The sequence below is a fragment of the Cygnus atratus genome, chromosome 8 (genome assembly GCF_013377495.2).
Source record: "Cygnus atratus isolate AKBS03 ecotype Queensland, Australia chromosome 8, CAtr_DNAZoo_HiC_assembly, whole genome shotgun sequence".
Lineage (NCBI taxonomy): Eukaryota > Metazoa > Chordata > Aves > Anseriformes > Anatidae > Cygnus > Cygnus atratus.
The window spans coordinates 3,431,038-3,450,067 of NC_066369.1; the positions used below are offsets into that span (position 1 = coordinate 3,431,038).

Sequence of the window (19,030 nt, forward strand, 5' to 3'; positions counted from 1 at the left end):
AGGACATGAATTTAGCAACTGGACATGATTAACCAAATACATTGAAAATCCATTACAAAAATTAAAATTTAGAAAATGAATCATTCTGAGATGTAATTTACAAACAGGTAAGTTGTTGTGAATCAAGTTTTAAGCTCTCTCAAACTCATGACTCTTACTAAAATATTTTAATAGCTATTAGAGTGTTTCAGTTCAACTTGTCTAAGAAGCTGTTTAAGTGAACAGTTTAAGTTGCATAATCATTAATGGAAACCCATTCCTAAAACATGATCCACTATTTTCCACGTTTCATTTTACACTTAATATTTTAGCACCAGGAAAAATAAAGCAAGCTTTCTCAATTAACTTTCACACATGGTAGAGTTCAAAGTTGTGGAACTTTCTGTCTCAAAAAAGGTTATGTAATTGAGGACAAGACACAAATGCAAAAGCCCTTGAATAAAATAATTCATCATCAAACAATATGATCAAGTTGTCAACTACAAACTGTTCTTTCATTGAAGATCATGACTAGATTCCTTCAGATCAGAAACTTCCCTACCATGTAGCTCACGAGTGTACAACTAATGCATGTAACTGAATATAGCATCTAGAGGTAAAATGCTCTAATGTTATTTCCCAAATTAATATGCTTCGATTACAGAAGTTAAGCTTCTGTAGTTTAAAAAAATCAGATTATTAGACAGCTCATAAATAACTTTTTAGAAAAATATTAATTTTATGAATTTATTGGCATTATTATCAATCACTATAGAAGAATATGATTGAACTTCCATTGGAGGAATACACACATATATAGACAATTCTGGGATGAAATGTTAAAGTAATAGATACCTTTGTGCAAACTGTTTTCCAGTGTCACACTAAATTGAGATAAATTAGAAAGTGACTATGCTGCATATAAGTTGTTTATAGTTAACGGATACTTTTTTGCATTGGTAGCACTGTATTAGTAACGAATTACTCTTGGTACAGAGTATCTTCTAATAATTGGAATATATTTACAGTATCTACTAGTCTTTGACAGCAGAGTATCATATGCAAGTGGTCTACATCTGCATATGCTAGCAATTAAGAGCTATAAGCAGCTTAACACAGGCTAAGCTAGGGTTAAACGTGCATGCAGTTGTGGCACACTAGTTTACCTTATCATACACATAAGCTACCTTCTCTCATGTGTGATGAGCCACCGGCTACCTACTATGGAGTATATATACACAGTCACATCACGGTACACATACTATGTGCTTCCTCCCCCCCCGATATGTTCCAAAGCCACTCCCTGTACTGTAAATGGAGTTAAGTGACAAAGAAAAGGCCTCTCTAGAACTCACACAGCAGAATTTTCAAAGATTGCTTATAGAAGAACCAAATGACAAATCTGTCTACCTCCCTAAGGGAACATCCCTTGAGATGCTCCCTTGAGATACTATTTTACACAAAAGAGATGTCTCTTAAGGAAGGTTAGAAGTATCCATGCAATAATTAGTACTTACGGCATATGCACCTATTAAAAAAGCTGCATTTGCTCGTTTCCTCTGGTCAAAACTGGTATAGTAAACTATCTTCTTTCTTGACAGACTGAAATACTGTTAAAAAATAAAAATAATTTTTAAAAAACACCGTATTTACTGAGAGAAGAATAAAATTTAAAAACAATTTAAGTAGTCACTTTTGGTAAACTGACAAGTCAAAAAATTCTTATAGAGAGTCTTTTAAAATTAAAGGAGAAGAAAATACTGGTAGCATGAACTATCATCTTACATTACAGATAAGAGTGCAGGGAAGCATTCGCTGTTCCATAGCAAATATATTGGTTTTGCTGTGCTACTTTATTCTATAAAATGCAGTTGAATCAACACATTCAATATAAGATACTATATTTTTTTTCCTAAATATCCAAACAATAGCTTATGAAAGCTGTTCAAAATCACTGAAATTGTCAGACTCTAGTATGCTAAAGAGATTTAACACACGAAACACATTCTACAGAGAAGACAGTCAATTTCTTTTAAAAAAGAAACACTGAAGTTAAACAACCCTCATCCTCTACACTACCTAAAAATGGGGTTACAGACAACATACTTTGATAGCTTTAATAACGAGAGTTTATAAAAAAATATTGTGCAAGTGAAAAGCCTGAAAAAAAAGGTTAGGTACAGACAAAACTTGTAAGACTTGCAATTCTTTGTTTAGGAAGAAAAGAAGTCTCTGTCAGCATCCTGCAAACAAAACTCCCATTGAAAACAAGACCAAGAAGCACCAGAAAAGAATAATCAGGACAATCTGCAGCAAAGCTATTTAAAGCTGAAGAGAAAATTGTCACTTAAAAATGGCAAGCTAGACAGTTTATTGCAATTTTTAATTTTTTTCTTCATTAATTTTATTACATTACTTTATTAATTTTATTATACTTTGAAACCTTGTCACGAATGCTTTTCCTGATAGTTTTCTATGGTTCTATTACAGTTTGAGGAAGTCATCAACAGATACACCAGATTCTGCTTCTAAATACTTGAAGGGTATTTTTATTTTTAAAAGTTGCACAACATTTTATAAACTGCCTGTATTCCAGTGCTGCTGTTACCCAACTTCAGTATTTTAAGTCCTATTTGACAGTTTACTTTCTTTTCTTACTTTTGGCACTGATGACATTTGGGGGTTGGAGATAGGGTAACTGTGGCAGGATTATGTTTTATTTATTTAATTAGTGCCACTATATTTCACTTCCATACGTTCATAAACATTGAATATTATCTTAAATCTTGTTGTAAATTCTAGGACTGCTTTCACTGCAGAAGCAAATTTTGCACCCCAAAAAAAAACAATAGCTAAAAAAACAATAGCTGATAAACTCAGGAGAAAAGTTATATATGCATCACAGTGAGCTTTTTACTCCCACCCTTCATGGTGCCTTTAATTAGCAGTTCTAACTGTATGTTCTAAGCTGGTTTGATTACCCCCAACTTCCATAGGTGGATACGGCGTGAGAGCTAATGCCAGTGTGTGCATCTAAATAGGACTATAGGTACTGAGAGGGATGATTGCTATTGATTGGAAGATATATCTTGAGATCAACAGCAACATCTCTCGGATTATATACAAACATACAGGGTATAAGTAGTTATTTAATTAGTGAAGCTTTCAATTATTATTAAAACTTGTCAAAATTTTAAGATCCCTCCTTTCTTCCCCCTCCTCAATTTTTTAATTTTAGTGTTCTCTAACTGCAGTTCCACCCATGATATGTGGGTGGGATAAGATTACAGTAGTTATGCAACAGTGACAGAACTTCAATTATAACTTGTTGACTACTACTTATTTTAAAGCGAAGTTCTTCGTAACAGTTTACAGCTCACCTGAAATACCACTTGAAACTGCAAAAAGCACTGGCTGCTAGCTAGCAGTTCTATTTAACAATACCATATTTCATGTTTTATTTTACAGAACAGGCTTTTTTTTTTTTTTTTTTACCATATAGGTATATCAAGTCAGGCAATTCTGAAACGCTTTTGTACCAGCAAGATCCAAAGAGTGATAGCCCACCTTAAATGCTCCCAGAACATTTAAATGAAACCAATGTAGCATTTTAACAGCTTCCATTTCAAAAAGCAATTTCATAATATTTATGAACCATAAAGATCATATGGAATATTTAATTATTTTTTTAATCCTGACTAAAGCTTTAACACAAAATTGAAAACTGATGCTACTGAATGGCTTACAGCATAACAAGCAGAGGAGAATTGCATCAGGATAGAATGAACCACTATTGTTTGCACATGGGTTAAAGAAAATCAAAGTTTACAGCAAATACTTGCTTAAGTGACTTGCTGCTTGAAGTGCAGCATGCATGATTGCTTCTATTAATGTGAACAAATTCTCAACCCATTTACACTTTCAGTATCAATACTAAGCTACATAAACTAGCTTAGTATTGTTAAACATAGTAGCTTAGTATCATTAAACATGCTGTTTTTTCAAACACATTTAGTAGGCTAAGTCTAGTCCTTTGGCTAGGTTCAATGAGAAGTGTTAGGACAGCTTTGTTGGTGGTGTCTTTTTTTTCTTTTAATTTTATTTTATTTTTTTAAAGAAACAGCTCCAGAGCTCTACCTGAACATCGAGCTTTAGTTTCCTTAGATACTGCAGAAGGAACCAAAAATGTTTCAACAATGAATTTCTCCATATGAGTTGTCTATAGAATAGCTATAGTTAAAAGATGATACAGTAATACAGTTGCAAAACACCTTTTACTTTTTAAAGATTAAAATACATATACTATGAAGCACTGGATATTTTTCTTTACCAACAAGAAAATTTCTGTAGCATTCACACATCACTAGAACATAAAATGAAACAAAATAGTACTTGTTAAGATACATCCCAGAGGAATAAACTGAAAGACAGTCTTTTGAAATAAAAGGAGAGGTTACAAGAGAAGTGTGGCAGTTTATTTTTTTATTTTTTAAGGTGATGAAAAAACTCATTGGTGCATGATAGGACTCCAGAACACATTTTTTCACTTTAAAATTACTTTAATTTTATAAAAAGATGAATTGTTGCTTCTTGAAGACCTCAAGAGAGATTTACTTGCACAGAAATTGACAACAGGCCTAGAAGGTGCTACTGTGGAAAACTACTAGATTAATACCTACTTAGAATCACCAAATCACCATGTTACTGTACAGTAATTTAATTAATGGATATAGTTTAATATACTTGCATTGTTCAGCAAGAAATTACTGCAATGTGTTTAATAAAGCTGGATAAATGTAAATACTGTTTTCATATACACTAAAATATATGTGCATAACAGTGAATGTAACGCTTGCAAACTGGGCATGAAAAAAATCACATATTAAAAGATGTCTGTATAACCTGCCTCATAACCTAAGCTGTCCTGAACGAGACGCTTGCAGTTACTACAGTTCCATGTATATGACCAGCAGGTTATTTATACTAAAAACAAAAAATGAGACCCAGAACCCTCTGCAATTTCACAACACAGTATATGAGAAATGTTAACCCCACAGTTCATAACCCTGCCTGAACCTTCCCTGCCTTTGATCTTCCATAATTCATATCATTTTTGTCAGCAACTTTCCCTCTAATTGCCCACTTCTAAATTTATTGAGGTTTTACAAGGTTATATGTGCACAAAACACAGTTTTTGAAATAGTTTTATGAAATCGGACATTTAAATTGAAGAAAAAATAAACTTCATGATTGAATTGTAATTTCTTAGTCAAGCATTTTTTCCCCAAACAGAATTCAACGAACAAGTAGGAAGATAGCATGTCCAAGCATTTTTTCTTGCTGTTGACTCAGCTAGTCAAGATCATCTCCATAGCAATCAGCGAAACATTACAAACATAACAAAGTCAGTAAGGTTTTCCTGTAAAGCATAACTTTAGTACTTTAACCTTCTCAGCAAAATTGATATTTGAATAAATCCTTCAGTTTTTCTGAACAGAACTATTCACAATTTTTACAGTGAGTCAGCATAAAGTTATGATAGTTTACTTTAAAATGCTGGTCTGCCATATAATACATTTCAAACAGCGATGCCTTTTGCTCCTTACCTGCTTCCCTCCTCTTCCAAAAAGGAGGGGAGGAAGCAGAAAACTGCCTCCTTTGTGCTTAATCCCTCTCCCAAAACAGAAATAGATCCAGCTAAAAGATTTGTGGGGTTTTGTTTGTTTTTTAAATGAGATCTTATCACATTTTTCCTGTTTCTACTCATATAAATTTTAAACCTAAGAAAAACCTTCCAAGTCTTAAATTCCTTTTGTGATACTGTGGCCACACAAAAATTATAACATATAGTGCATAATTTTTTTTGTGCCACACTTCTTTTAAAAACTTTTCATAAGAAGAGTACACACAGTGTATACCCAACCAGGTACATACCAAATCACAGCAGGAGTCATCTGGGCTTAAGCACTGTGATTGCCTCAGGGTCCCGAGAGTGTTGCAATATAGCAACAGCAACTATCCAACAGCAGAGGTTGTATTTCCAGAGAATTATAAACCACAGTGTCTTAACTTCCTATGATCAGCCACTACTGGTGTTGGTCCCAGAGCATGGTTACCTTTAATGCAAGTGTATGCAAGCAGCAGGTTGCCAAACAGGTCTCTTTCCCCCAGTGGTTAGTTCAATAGGCACTTCCCATCCAAAAAAACATGATCACAGGCTGCCCACATGTCACCCTGGTGCCCCATGAGAATTACCATACTTCTGCTGCAACAGTTGCCCACTGCATCAATGCCTTGCCAGCAGGTAAGTCACAGGTCACAAACTTCTGTCTTATACACACACTAGTTCAGGCCTCATGTGGGAGAAGTCCCTGCAGGGAGGCTTGTGAAGGACAGACATGAGAAAGTGAGAGGTAGAAGAGCAGAAAAGAGTAGAAACTGAGAAACTCAACTAGCAAAGCTGAGCAATAGTCTTTTGTAGCTAGATCTACCGTACAAATCAGTTGCATGCTTAGCCTTAAGATTAGGTCTTTCAAGTCTACTTACCCACTGCAGATAGTATGTAAGTTAGGACAGAGTCTGGCATGTATTTTAACTATCAGAGAAGCAAAGGTTACATTAGCAGGTACTGGCCTATCTCAGACATAGTGCCAATTAGGCAGACTGGAATCTATTCATGCAAGAGTTTCTACACTACTCAGGTGGTATTCCAAGCTTCAGCTGTTTGATTTCAGGTATTACTTTCGAGTGGTTGCACTATCAGGTTGCCCTTCTCTATTATACATTAGGAGTTTAAATTAACCTATTTGGAATTAGTCTGTGGTAAGGTAGCAGCAATAAACAGCACCTCTTTTCCAGCTGATCTGCATGAGATTTCTGTTCCGTTCTTGCCAATCTGTACTCTTCACCTTGTACTGTGAGTTTGTGTGTGTGTTTTTTTTTTCCAAAAAAATATGAAAGTTACATTAAAATAACATTAAGGTTTACTAAGCCAACTCTGCAAATATCAGAGTTACTCATTCAGTTTCAATTTGGCTCCCTTGTATATTTTTTTAATTATAATATATGATCTTTGATATGATTTTAGACAACTACTTTAAAAAGACAGGACAAACACTTTGCAGTCAAAATAAAAGCTACCATGGTATCTGAGGAAGATACCTACATTTTCTATTTCAACTGCAGAACAACTCAAAATTGCCTTAAATCTACAATCTTTCTTTGGAAGGAGGAGAATAAGAGGGCTTCTACGAAGGAATTGACAGCAGTGACACCTCTGCAAATAATACAGAAAAAAACATTTTGTGTGTGTAAAAGACCTTTCTGTAACACTTATTACAAGCAACGTTTTATGGAACTGAAAGTTTTCAAAGTTTTAATTTTTTTGATTGAGTGAGATTTAAATAGTGTGATTTTGGAGTCCGTTTTATTCTTGTTCAAAGGGGTCAGGGATAAAGAGTTGTTTGTTTTAATATTTTTTTGTGAGGGTTGCTTTTGGGGGGAATAGTAGTTGTTTTTTTGTTTGTTTGTTTTTTTGAGTTATTCATACTAACATACCAACTTCATGAGCTGCAAACCCATGAAATATCCATACAACCAGACTGTTTCTTATTATTACTTTGTCATGAAACGAAGATTATGAAAAAAGGTGAACCATTCACCAGTAGCTCACCCACTAAGCAACAATGAGGGCATATTCCTTCTTCCATTCTTCAGAGGGAAACGAATTCAGAACAAAGAAGAGCCTTAAAGCTTAGTAGCAACTATCTAGATAATGAGAACCTAATAATTGCTTTCAAACTGGATAATAGGTTTTAGCTGAGTTTCAAAGCACAAGAATATAGGAACATTGTTTTTAAACAAAGCTTACCTTTAATTTCTTATTTAGTTTACAGCAATATCTGTATAACATTGCCAAATTTAAAGGTCCAAAATCTGCATAGAAACTGGGAGAAAAGAACAAAAAATGTGTTATTTATACAAAGTGCTAAGCAAATTTCAGCATGCATGCTGTTGATAGTTAAAACTGTTAAAGAGTAACTTTTGGGGAATACCAAGTAAACAATATACATAGGGCACCAGATAAAACCATATGTAGATTCATTTAAGAGGAAAATAGTAACAGTTAATTTGAAAGCATATGTAGCTTCAGTTTAAGGTGCTGTAGTAACTACCTTTTCCATTATATGCACACACATTAACTCTTGCCATACCCAGTCTGGGTTTGGCTAAGACTACAGAAAAGGAGAGTAGAGGACTTCAGGACGTGCTCTACTCTCCTTTTAGCCATGCTGCTCTCATTCTAGATACACCCTCATCTCAAACAGCTATAGAGCCTGTATCGTTAGATACTATGAAGAATAAACAAAATTTTACTGCTTAGAGGAAATTGTATTTAATAATGTCCAATCTTGGTATCTCTCTGAAATTTAAATTTATTTCTTTTTTATTCCATCCTCCATTATTCCAGAGACTACATATTATACATACACCCTTTACACAGAATGTGTTTCCTTTTTGATGCCCAGTCCTCTCGTCCCTAAGCTCTCTCAATTTATTATTTAATTAATGCTTTCTCATTGTTGTTCTTCCTTTCTTCTAGATTTTCCTCAAACATTCTCATTACCCTTGAAGCAGCAACTGCTGCCCGTTGGATAAGAGATAATAGCAACAGGCCATACAGGAAAATTATTGCAAAATAAAAGTTCCCTGTAGGGATTCACAGTGCTTTTCCTAGCTAACCCTAAGAGCTACACTTTTGAGGCTTAACACTTTATTAATATCCCCCATATGTATCCTCCCAAACAAAAAAAGACCAAGCCCAGTGAAAAAGAGACAATTATATTAGCCTGATTGCCATTCAGAAGGAGCAGCCAGCCTGCCACACCAGTGTTATTTCAATATCATCTACTGTACAACATCAAATAATAATATAAGTGCTTGTTAAGATTCAGTTCATCCCCTTCAGTACAAAACATTAGGGCATAATGCTTAAATACAGAAGCTCATTAGCTGGGTCAAAGACTAAGCTGTCCAACTCAGGACTTTATTTGTAGGTTGCACAGAAGTGAACATTTCAGTGGCAATAAAGCAGTGACTAACTTTAGATTCCACATCTTTTCTAAGATAAGACTAGCAGATATGGTCAACAGTTACAGGTACTTTTTAAAAAAATATTCTCTGTTAAGTTTTTAATTGAGATGAAATGAAGCGCAACATGTAGTTCCTGTAATACAGCTCTGATCAGCCTAATGATAGATGAACTGTGTATTCAGTTACAACACGTTGAAAAACTAAAGCCATTCTTTAGGATAATGAATTTTCATTACTAATTATTTGCTAGAAGTACATCAATATGAACTCGTATAATCCACTTTTACCTTTCAGCATGATTAAGCTCAAACAGGAACGTAGGAAAAGCACATGAAAATTAATTTACAAATCAATTTATACACAACAGACAAATTACTGTTTTGATGGAGGCAAGAAAAAGATACATTTATTCAGTCAATCCATGAAGTAACAGGGTATTTTTACAAAATAGACCTATTCAGATTCTCTCATGAGCCAAGCTAGAGTTGTCACGATCTTAAACTGACTATTTCTCCATCATTTACTACTAAGTACACTCTGCTTTTCTTGATACAGTAAAAAAAATCAGTATTGAACGCCCTGGTATTACCACTGTTTAATACTTTTCAGAATCCAAACACAATCAGGAAGAGCGGGTATTTTTGGTGAGTGGTGCACCACTATTACCCATACACAAAAAAACCCCACTGTCATCTCCCAATTCATTTGCACAGTACCACGTAGGCAGTATAAACAAGCTAGTGACTTCACTGATACAGCGTTGTTGCGGTTGCATGAGGGAGAAGGTTTATTTCCTACACAAATAATTTTAACTTTTTCTACTAACTTTGTTAAACTTGAATAAGCTTGAATGTCTTTAATGGAACTAAGTGAAACAAGTGTTTCACAATTCTTGAAATCAAACAGTCCTGAAAGATAACAAAACTCTGTACTGAAGTCAATGAACTCTGATCCACAAACCCCTTCTTCTATCCTTAAAACTAAATACAATTTCTGATAAATTTTAACAGAAGAGTTTAGTCTTATCCACTCTTATTACTTTTAGTATAAAAGGCCTTTTTTTCCTTGAATTCAAGACACTTGATCCTGACTCAGACAGAGGACTTTCTTCTTAATAACAGAATTTTGAGAGAGTGAAATATAAGTGGAGGATGGGAAATTGGGATGGAATAGCAATGAAGAGAAACAGCACACCAACTCATCCTTTAAATTAAGGAATTTTATCTGGTAAAAGTTGAAGATAAAAATACAATAAATCAAATCTGATTAGTTGATAGTCACTGGTAACAATCTATGCAATTTTAGTTCATTTGTATTTCTTTTATGGGTAATAAATCTATTGTATCCAGATGTTTCTGTAAGCATTTGAATGCAGTAAGAAATTGGAATATCTCTGAAGCTTAAGCCAGTTAAGACAGAGTCATTTACTACAGAGGTGGGAACCAGATGTGAGAACAGAAGGCAAGTAGAGTATTAATCTACATTTAATTATATTTTGTTTTAATCAAATACCTCAATGATAGCTTAAATTATTCTTTCCCCTCATCCCATGGAAACTTACTATCCTTACACTTCTCCAACTATGTAACAGTAAAAACCACAAATACACTATATGAATATTTAAACACTTTACTTCATAAATACTAACATAATGCTACTTGGGAGCAGTAGCATAGATTTCTTGTATCTGTATTCTCCTTAGAATCAACTCCTAGAACCACCCCTTCTTATCAGTTCTTACAGCATATAATTTGAGTTACTTGGTTACATAGGAACTGCTATTCACCTGGAAAGGCCAGCCCAAACGAGCTCATTAGTTCACTCTGTCATGCCAACACATTCTTCCAAGGAATTTAATAGTGAAAAAAAATGTAGTCTAGAACTCTTTGGGACCGTAACTTGTTTCTGATTGCAGTTCTATGCAATGCCACATGAAGGTGCCATCAGTTAGGTCAAGCCTCGGGCACCTCTGCTGCATGCTACTTTTTCCTAAGTATTTGAATATGGCTGACCCTAGCACAGCAGCAGTGTGATAAACAGCTTTCATATCCTGAAGTATTGGATAGAGCCTGGTAATGGTCAGTGAAGCCAGACAGTCTTTGAAATGAACTGATAACCTCTATATTAACATCACAATCAACCTATTTATGGCCAAGGTATCAAGTTATCTTTCAAAGACAAATTGAACTACTTATATTGTACCCTAGAAACCTGATAGTGAACACAAACTTTTTGCCCCGTAGATGAACGTGCTAGAGCAGTAGTTTTATATTGCCACTCACAAATTCTGTGATACAGCAACAGAAGTATGGAAGAAAGGATAGTAGATTGCTACTAGATGATCTATTTCAGGATTCTTTTCTCCATGCCAGATCAGTGTAAGTTCAGTGTTACTGCTACTGAACATGAGGGTGTGTGCGCATTCTGGCATCCAGTAGTAGGCATTTCCAACAGTCTGAATATGGTTCAAACCCTAATTATCATAGTGGAAAAATAATAGGACAGATCCACAAAGTCAGTTCTAACAGTGCAATAACGCTCAGAGAGGATGATGTTACTTGCATGGCAGCTTAGTCAGTTTTTGAATTAGTAACTCAAGAACAGGGACACAGTTCAGCAATTGCAATCACTTTCTGGAGCATGCTCACCAGAACTGGAGTACAACTACTTTCTGTAAGAAGCTTGCTTTCCTGGACACAAGCAACTGTGTAAAAGTCTTTTTCTACCAAATAGGAGCACCTCAAATTGGCTGCTATTCAAACCAAAAATTTAACCATAAGGACTTTAAAAACTAGGAGAAATGCCATTTCCTAAATACAGGACTACACTAATTTGTAAGCATGGTACAAAGATCCTGATACTTTTTTAGCTTACTATTAAAATTAAGTAGTGAGACTAAAATAGAATGAGGGATATATACATATCCACTTGCTTTTCTCTCCCCCTTTCCTAGCCTGGATTACTAGAACATTCAGACAACTGCACTGCCAGGTCTTCTTTGCTCCCATTAAGTAGTACAAGAACCAGCCACCAGCAAAGAGGCCAACTGTCTACTACAGATACAGGCTCCAAGCCCTGAGCTGAACACGCCTGAAGTGCAATAGTTTCTGGATGAAAGCCAAGAGGATTAATCCACATATTCAGTACAACCTAACTCTGCTGGTCAGGAAATCTTACCTATTCTGTTTTTTTTTCCCCCCCATTACTTTTTCCCCAAAGTGTGTTCTACCTTCCCATTTCTCAAGTGCATGAACGAAGGTGGGATGCCCAATAGCACACGCTGCCTGCTCTAACCCCACCAATTCCAGTAACGGGTAAATTGCTGGCAGCTTTCTTATCTGGGCCAAGGCACAATCCCTAATGCTTAATACTACTTAAGGATTACACGCTTCTGAATGACAAAGGAAGAAACAGCGAATACCCAGAGATGATATAACACCCCACTGCTTGCATCTGAATGTAGGAATAATGCCGAGGGTCCAGATTATGCAAAACACCAGGTACTCAGTCTATTTCCCCTTCATTGTTCCAAATCCTCCTCAAGATACTGGCTCTTCAAAATCCAAGAAGAGATCATAGCACCAAATTACAGATAATTAAATAGCTACTCCAGATGCACGTGCTTTTCATACAATGCTCCTTGATGCAGAGAGCATAGTATCAGTGAAGAGTTTCTTCCACAGAGCTTGACCATAGAAGATTCTTCAGATTATGTTAGAAGCCTACTCTCTACAGAAAATAAAAGCCTTAACAGAGGCCAAGATTTTTCATCAGTTTTCTATATTAAGCTATACTCTTGTCCAATAGGAAACTGAAGTCTAGAAAAAAAAAGTTATTCTATTCCAGTCCCCACTTGCTGCTAACAAACAACAAAATATCTTCAATGCTTTTGACAATTTATTTTGTCTTCTCCATGAGAATCACAAAATTAAAGAATGGCTGAGGTGGGAAGGGACCTCTAGAAGTCACCTGGTCCAAACCCCTGCTCAAGCAGGGACACCTACAGCAGGTTTTGAAGGTCTCCAAGGAGGGAAAATCCACATCTCTGGGCAATCTGTTCCAGTGCTCCATCACCCACACAGTAAAGAAGGGCTTCCTGATGTTCAACAGGGCCACAAGAGGTTCCATTTGATGTCCACTGCCTCTTATCCCAGCACTGGGCACTGCTGAGAAAAGCCCAGCTCCATCCCTTTTGCACCCTCCTTTCAGGAGTTTATAGACTTTGATAAGATCCCCCCAAACCTCCTCTTCTCCAGGCTGAACAGTCCCAGCTCTCTCAGCCTCTCCTCACAGGAGAGGTGTTCCCATCCCTTGAGCATCTTGGTGAAGAAGTGAAAACATGACTGCATATAAAATTTAATTTGTACTGGAGAGAGCACCCCAGGTGTTAAGGGGCAGCACTTAGCAAGTTTCAAATATAAAGGTATGCCATTAATTCATGTCCTAAGCAAAAGTTGATGCTCCCGGATCTTCTGATTTTCTTGTTTGCATTGAATTTAATCCCTCGATTTAAGATGGAAAACAAAAAAGCTAAAGTACTATTCTTAATAGCCATTTGTAAGAATTAGACATAAAAAGTTGATGTTAGCATAATGAAGTTTCTCTGTTCTGTATGTAAATTCATATTGATAAAAACTTAGGAAGTTCCTTAAATGTAAGTAGTGTTTTGTGGACTTTAACTTACTAAGTTATATTGGTCATTTGATAGCGAAGTTCAACTCCTCATAGACTTCTGACATGAACAAGGAACTCCCTGTTCTCCGTGTGAAGTGACAGGTCTGTTTGTTGTAACAAGGCTAAGTTTAAGTTTTCTTTTTTCCTTTCAACTGATATAGGCCACAGAAGGCTATAGAAGTTCAGGTTTCCTATGCAAGTACCATTATTGGATAGCCATAGAAAAGAAGCATTTTACACCAGTCAAATAAGTAAGTTAACCCTTACTCTTACCACAGGAAAGAGAAACTGCTTCTTTGCATAAACATATCCTACAAGTCAAAGTACAAAGATTACTCATTAAATGATGTTTTTAAATGACGTTTTAGCTTTGAGTCTTATTTTATGGCTGCTCAAACCAAAAAATGTACATAAAATTAAGACTGCTGTGAAGTGGGTAAGTAACACACTAAAATTTTCAAGCCACGGTGTAAAACATTGGATGTAGAGAGAATGTCATATTATTACTTTTAAAGCTGATCACAAGATTTCAGACTAGACCTGCAAAAGCTGTTTATACAAAAGATTTGACGTTAGAAGAAATAACTGAATAAAAACATAATGAAAACTGCCAGCACAATTTACCAAGATGCTATTCCTGTTTCTAATGAACTTTTGTTTTTGTTTTCTGAGAATTTACACAACAATAAAAAGGACATAAAAAGTTGCTTTGATAAAAACATGTGAAAGCCAAGTTAACCAGTCAAGTGTAATATTCCTAACCCAGATCTGTTTACTGAAAGGTGAAACATGAAAGACACGATTCTTAGAGAATAAAAAGCTTCTTACTCTTGCCTAACTCACTAATTGAGGTCTTGCCAAGCAAAGCTTGTGTATTTGCCAAATGACAGTCTTCATCAAACTGGATTATTTCTTATCAACTCCATTTTCCTGAAGTAATAGTTACCTGCGCTATATTACTCTGAAAGACTGTATTCTCCTGTAAGTAGTAATGCAGACTTCCTCGGGAGGGACCTCAGAGTTTCAGAGAGAGACTGACAAAATCTTACAGAAACAGAACAACTGGGAATAAAATCTTAACAATTCAGAGTTGCATCAACTCATTCAGGTTTCTTGTTCTCTTAACCGAGGAATTTGCATACCCGCTCTTCCCTAGCATGATAGGTTCAAGGTTAAATTGCAGCACATGTAACTAAAACAGTGACAGTTCTGCGAGTTCCTTGTCAGCTAATGTTTGAGATGTTCCTAAGCGCATTTAAGTCCTTTTTTAAAATTTCTAAAAGTATGAATGTTTAAATAAGACAGTGTTATGAATTTATTGAAACAGTTGACAACTTCAAGTGAAAACTGAAGGCTAAAGTACTCAAGATTACATAAACACATTTTGGATATAACCTAGTAATAAATCACATGACAAAACGCAAGAGCAAGTCAGCATGCAACAGACCAAAGCTTCCAAAACCATCAAGTTTAGTGCTAGAACTCTTTTCTTTAATAAATCACGTATAGTATTAATTTGCACTATTATTCCCTTCTGTCTCATCAAGAGTGAGGAGAGGAGGGAAAAAAAGGAAGTGAGGCAGGAAGGAAGTTAATTACTCTGTGATCCAATAATATGCTCTTTATAATCAGACTAACAAACCCATACCTACAAATGCCTGAGATTTTTAGATCAGATGTTGCTTCAAAGAAAGCAAACTGCCCCTGGTAAAGGCAGCTGAAGAAATTTAACACTTCATGCTTGGGAGTTATTGCTGAAGGTAATAGAGAAACAGCCTAAAGAAAAGCAGTTTACTTCCATGAGCAGTGAAATATCTTTCTAGTCACTAGTATGATGCATCCTAACATGCATCATATTTGACACAATAATATGCATCTTAAGTCAGTAATTGGTTGTGCTAACAAAGTTATTTCACAGGTGTTGAGGATTTTGTGTCTGAATGGACATCTCCTACCCACGTAACAATTTGAACAAATCTCCTACTCACATAACAAGTCTCTTCCACATAACAATTTGAACAACTCATTTGATTAAAAAGCAGAAGTGGACAAGAAATTTTGATTGGGAAGAACAGGAAAGGCAGGCCATTTTGACTCTAGAAGACACTGTTCTGAGCTACAGCACTTCAAAGCTTACTTCCAAATATTCATTTTGTTATCACTTAAATATTTCTATTCTCTTCCTCAGAAAGGCTGCATTTTTAAGAAAGCTAGCAGGAAATCTGATTTGGTGTATGAAGTTGATACTACTACTTAGAAACAACTCCTGATGTCAGGGCCTGTCTTTACTGATGAAACAGAAACGACATGAAACAAAACAGAAACATCATCAAATTGATGGACACGACCAGGAAACTACAGCAGAATCAGCATTTCCCTACGAACTAACAAATTTGCATTCTATTCCTCACTTTGCCCCTAGCTTTCCAATTTCAGAAAGATACTGACAAAACTATAAAACTGTAACCCTACCAACACCTACTTTTACTTCCCCAATAACACAAATTTCCTTGAAGATGTGAGTGAGAAGAGGAAGAAAGCTTAAAATCAGATATGGTTTTACTACCAACTATTGCATAACTGATAGCGATGCATGCTGCATTACAAATATCAATGGAAAGCTTAGCACTGTTTATCTAGAAGAGCTAGGTTATTATACAGGATGCAGTCATACCAGCCAGCAACTGACACTTAGTTTCTACTTCATATTAAGTTTTACTATGGGAGAGTACAACAGGAGGAGTATTGTTACTGTATCCAATATGGATGATACCTTTAAAAAAGTCCCAATAGATTAGGAACTATGGATTCAGAAAATATACCACAAATTATATGTCCAAAGTCTTTAGATGTGCCCTAGAAGATAAAGGAAATGTGACTTCCTTCCATTATCTTGTAAATATACATGGTATTATTATACATTCTGGTGTGTGGTTAATTGACACATGGATTAAGGAATATATTTATTTAGTTTCCTTCAGTGATTGTTACAGAAAATATTTGCAATCCAAACAGTAAATTACAAAAGTTAACTTTGAAGAAGGATCATCAGGAACTCCTTTAGAAGACCGAAGACAATGAAGATTCAGAAATGCATGTAGAAAATAAACCCCAGAACTGTAAGATTTGCATAGAAGATAAGCTAGAAACAAAGGATGATTAGTTTACACCTCCACAGAAGCAGCACTGAAGTCACTGGAGTAGGGTACAGTTGATGCTCGTAAGTTTTTCAACACATGGGCAAAAAAAAGTTATGTTTAAAGACATGACTAGAACTTTTTCTTGTTCCACTAGAAAAGTCTTGGTACTGCAGCAAACCCTTTGTTAAGCAGCTATAGCTACCATCATGGATGGAACAGCTGAGCTGGGAACACAGTGACAACTCTGTGACCACAGCATAGGGCTATTATTTTATTTGTTCAGTGTAATTATTTCATGTCTCTTAGAAGTACTCTAACTACACTCAGTTTAACTGTTGACCTTCTACATGCTGTCAGAATCTTCCAAACAGATGAGGCTTTAACTTCACAGAATACTTTCTCTGCTGTTCTAAAGCTCCAAAAGCCAACAGGAAGTGCTATATCAAAACCCTCAAAATAAGTTGCAGATGTTCTTCAAAAGCAAATTTAAGCTTTGCATTCTGCGATTCTGTATGAAAGGTGATCATTTCATACGCTTGATAAAGAAAAATGCATAGCAAAAAACTTTTGTGTAGTATGAATATATGAAAGTCTTCTATTAAAGACACTGTTTATAAGGCGTACTTAATCTAAGAGATCTTTTCCATCTTATAAAGCAATCTTACAAAGCTCAACTATTTTACCCTAGCTCAACTACAATTTAACTGGTCTTGTGAGCTTTTTTTTTTTTCTATTTTAAACAAAACAAAGTTAAACTAGCTTCAGATAGGTTATATATATGTTCAAGCTAACTTATACCAAGACTTAATCAAAGTAACTAATGGGGGGTAAAAGTACTCTACAGAATACCGAAGAAGCAATCCTTTTTAACATACAAAACGCAACAGATGAAAGCACTTACTTTTCATAGACCAGTTCCTCATCAGTACAGAAGTAGTGGGTGTTCACCGTGCTCTTGGGTTTATTCCGCAGAGTGGCGAAGTACAGCCGGTCTGAAAGACAGTCGGGGGCTGCCCTAGGACCGGACCCAGAGCCCGGCGCTGCGGCGGGGGGGGTTCCGGCACGGCCAGTGGGCAGGGGAGGGGACCCCCCACGCGGGCAGGCACCGTGCGAGCAGAGGGGAACCCAGCAGAGGCGTAGCAACAGGTGCCGGCCCCGCTTCTTGCCGGAAAGGAGAGGAGGAAGGAACTACTTAGGCGTTCCCCGCAGCAGCGGGGCAGGCGACTCGCGAAAACCGCAAGGCGAAGGGGGGCAGAGCCGAGCGGGCCCCCGACCTCCCCGGGCTGCGACAGGGCCAGGACGGGACATAAGCCGGGGCTCCTTCCCGGGGAGTCGGGGCCGGACCGGCTGCCCAGCCGCGCTCACCTTTCACGAACTCGGAGGCTCCCCCCAGCACTTCGGCGGCGGCCACCACCGGCTCCATCTTAAAGAGGGCGCGGAGCAGCGAGGCGCGGGGCGGCTCCGAGCTCATGGCGGCCCCGGGCGGCGCCGGGACGCGGTGGCTGGGAAGCGGCCCGCTGCCCGGAGGGGCCGCCCGCTGCCGGCAGCGCCGCAAGCCGCATAGGAACCGGGGCGGAGGCGAGAAGCGGCTCCGGGACGCGGCGGGCGGGCAGGAGAGCGCCCGTAGGGACTCCCGTAGGGACTCGGGCTCCGCTCCGCCCCCAGCCCGGTGCCGCCCCCGGATAAGGAGGCAGCGGGCGGTTACCAAGCGACCGGCGGCGCGCTAGCAACAGCGGCACGGTGCCTTTGTCTGCACCGGCCCGGGGCTGAACCGAGCCGAGGCGGGCGGCCGCCCTTAGCCCCCCCGGCCCGGCGGCTCCGCCCCCGCCCCACCGCGCAGCGGCCAGGCGCCCCACGGCGCTTCCTTCTCCTCGGCCTGCCCCGGGGCTGCCACTACGGAACGCCCCCGTGGGGCAGGGCAGCCCAGGAGGCGTCGCGAGTACCTTAGCGGGGTGGAAGCGGGGGGCGCCACACGGCGCGGACGGAACCACCGCCGCCGCCCTGCCCGGGCTGGGGCGTTCGGTTGCGGGGGTCCCGGCCCGGCCGTCCCCACTTCGCCGTCTGGCCTGATGGACAGGCAGCCCCGCCAATCCAAAGCTGCTCTGTCAGCCCTCCGGCCAATGAGCGGGGCGCACTGACGAGAC

General features: G+C 38.0%; 1 protein-coding gene across 1 annotated transcript in view; it reads right to left on the reverse strand.

Moving 5' to 3' along the window:
- Positions 1 to 18,700, reverse strand: part of CDC14A (cell division cycle 14A) — a 57,852-nt gene extending 39,152 nt beyond the window's left edge. Inside the window, 4 exon segments of the mRNA XM_035537234.1 lie at positions 1,497 to 1,589; positions 7,850 to 7,925; positions 17,788 to 17,878; positions 18,252 to 18,700. Coding sequence (XP_035393127.1) covers positions 1,497 to 1,589; positions 7,850 to 7,925; positions 17,788 to 17,878; positions 18,252 to 18,357 — 366 coding nt within the window. The 5' untranslated portion in view covers positions 18,358 to 18,700.
- Between the last annotated feature and the right edge of the window lie 330 nt (positions 18,701 to 19,030).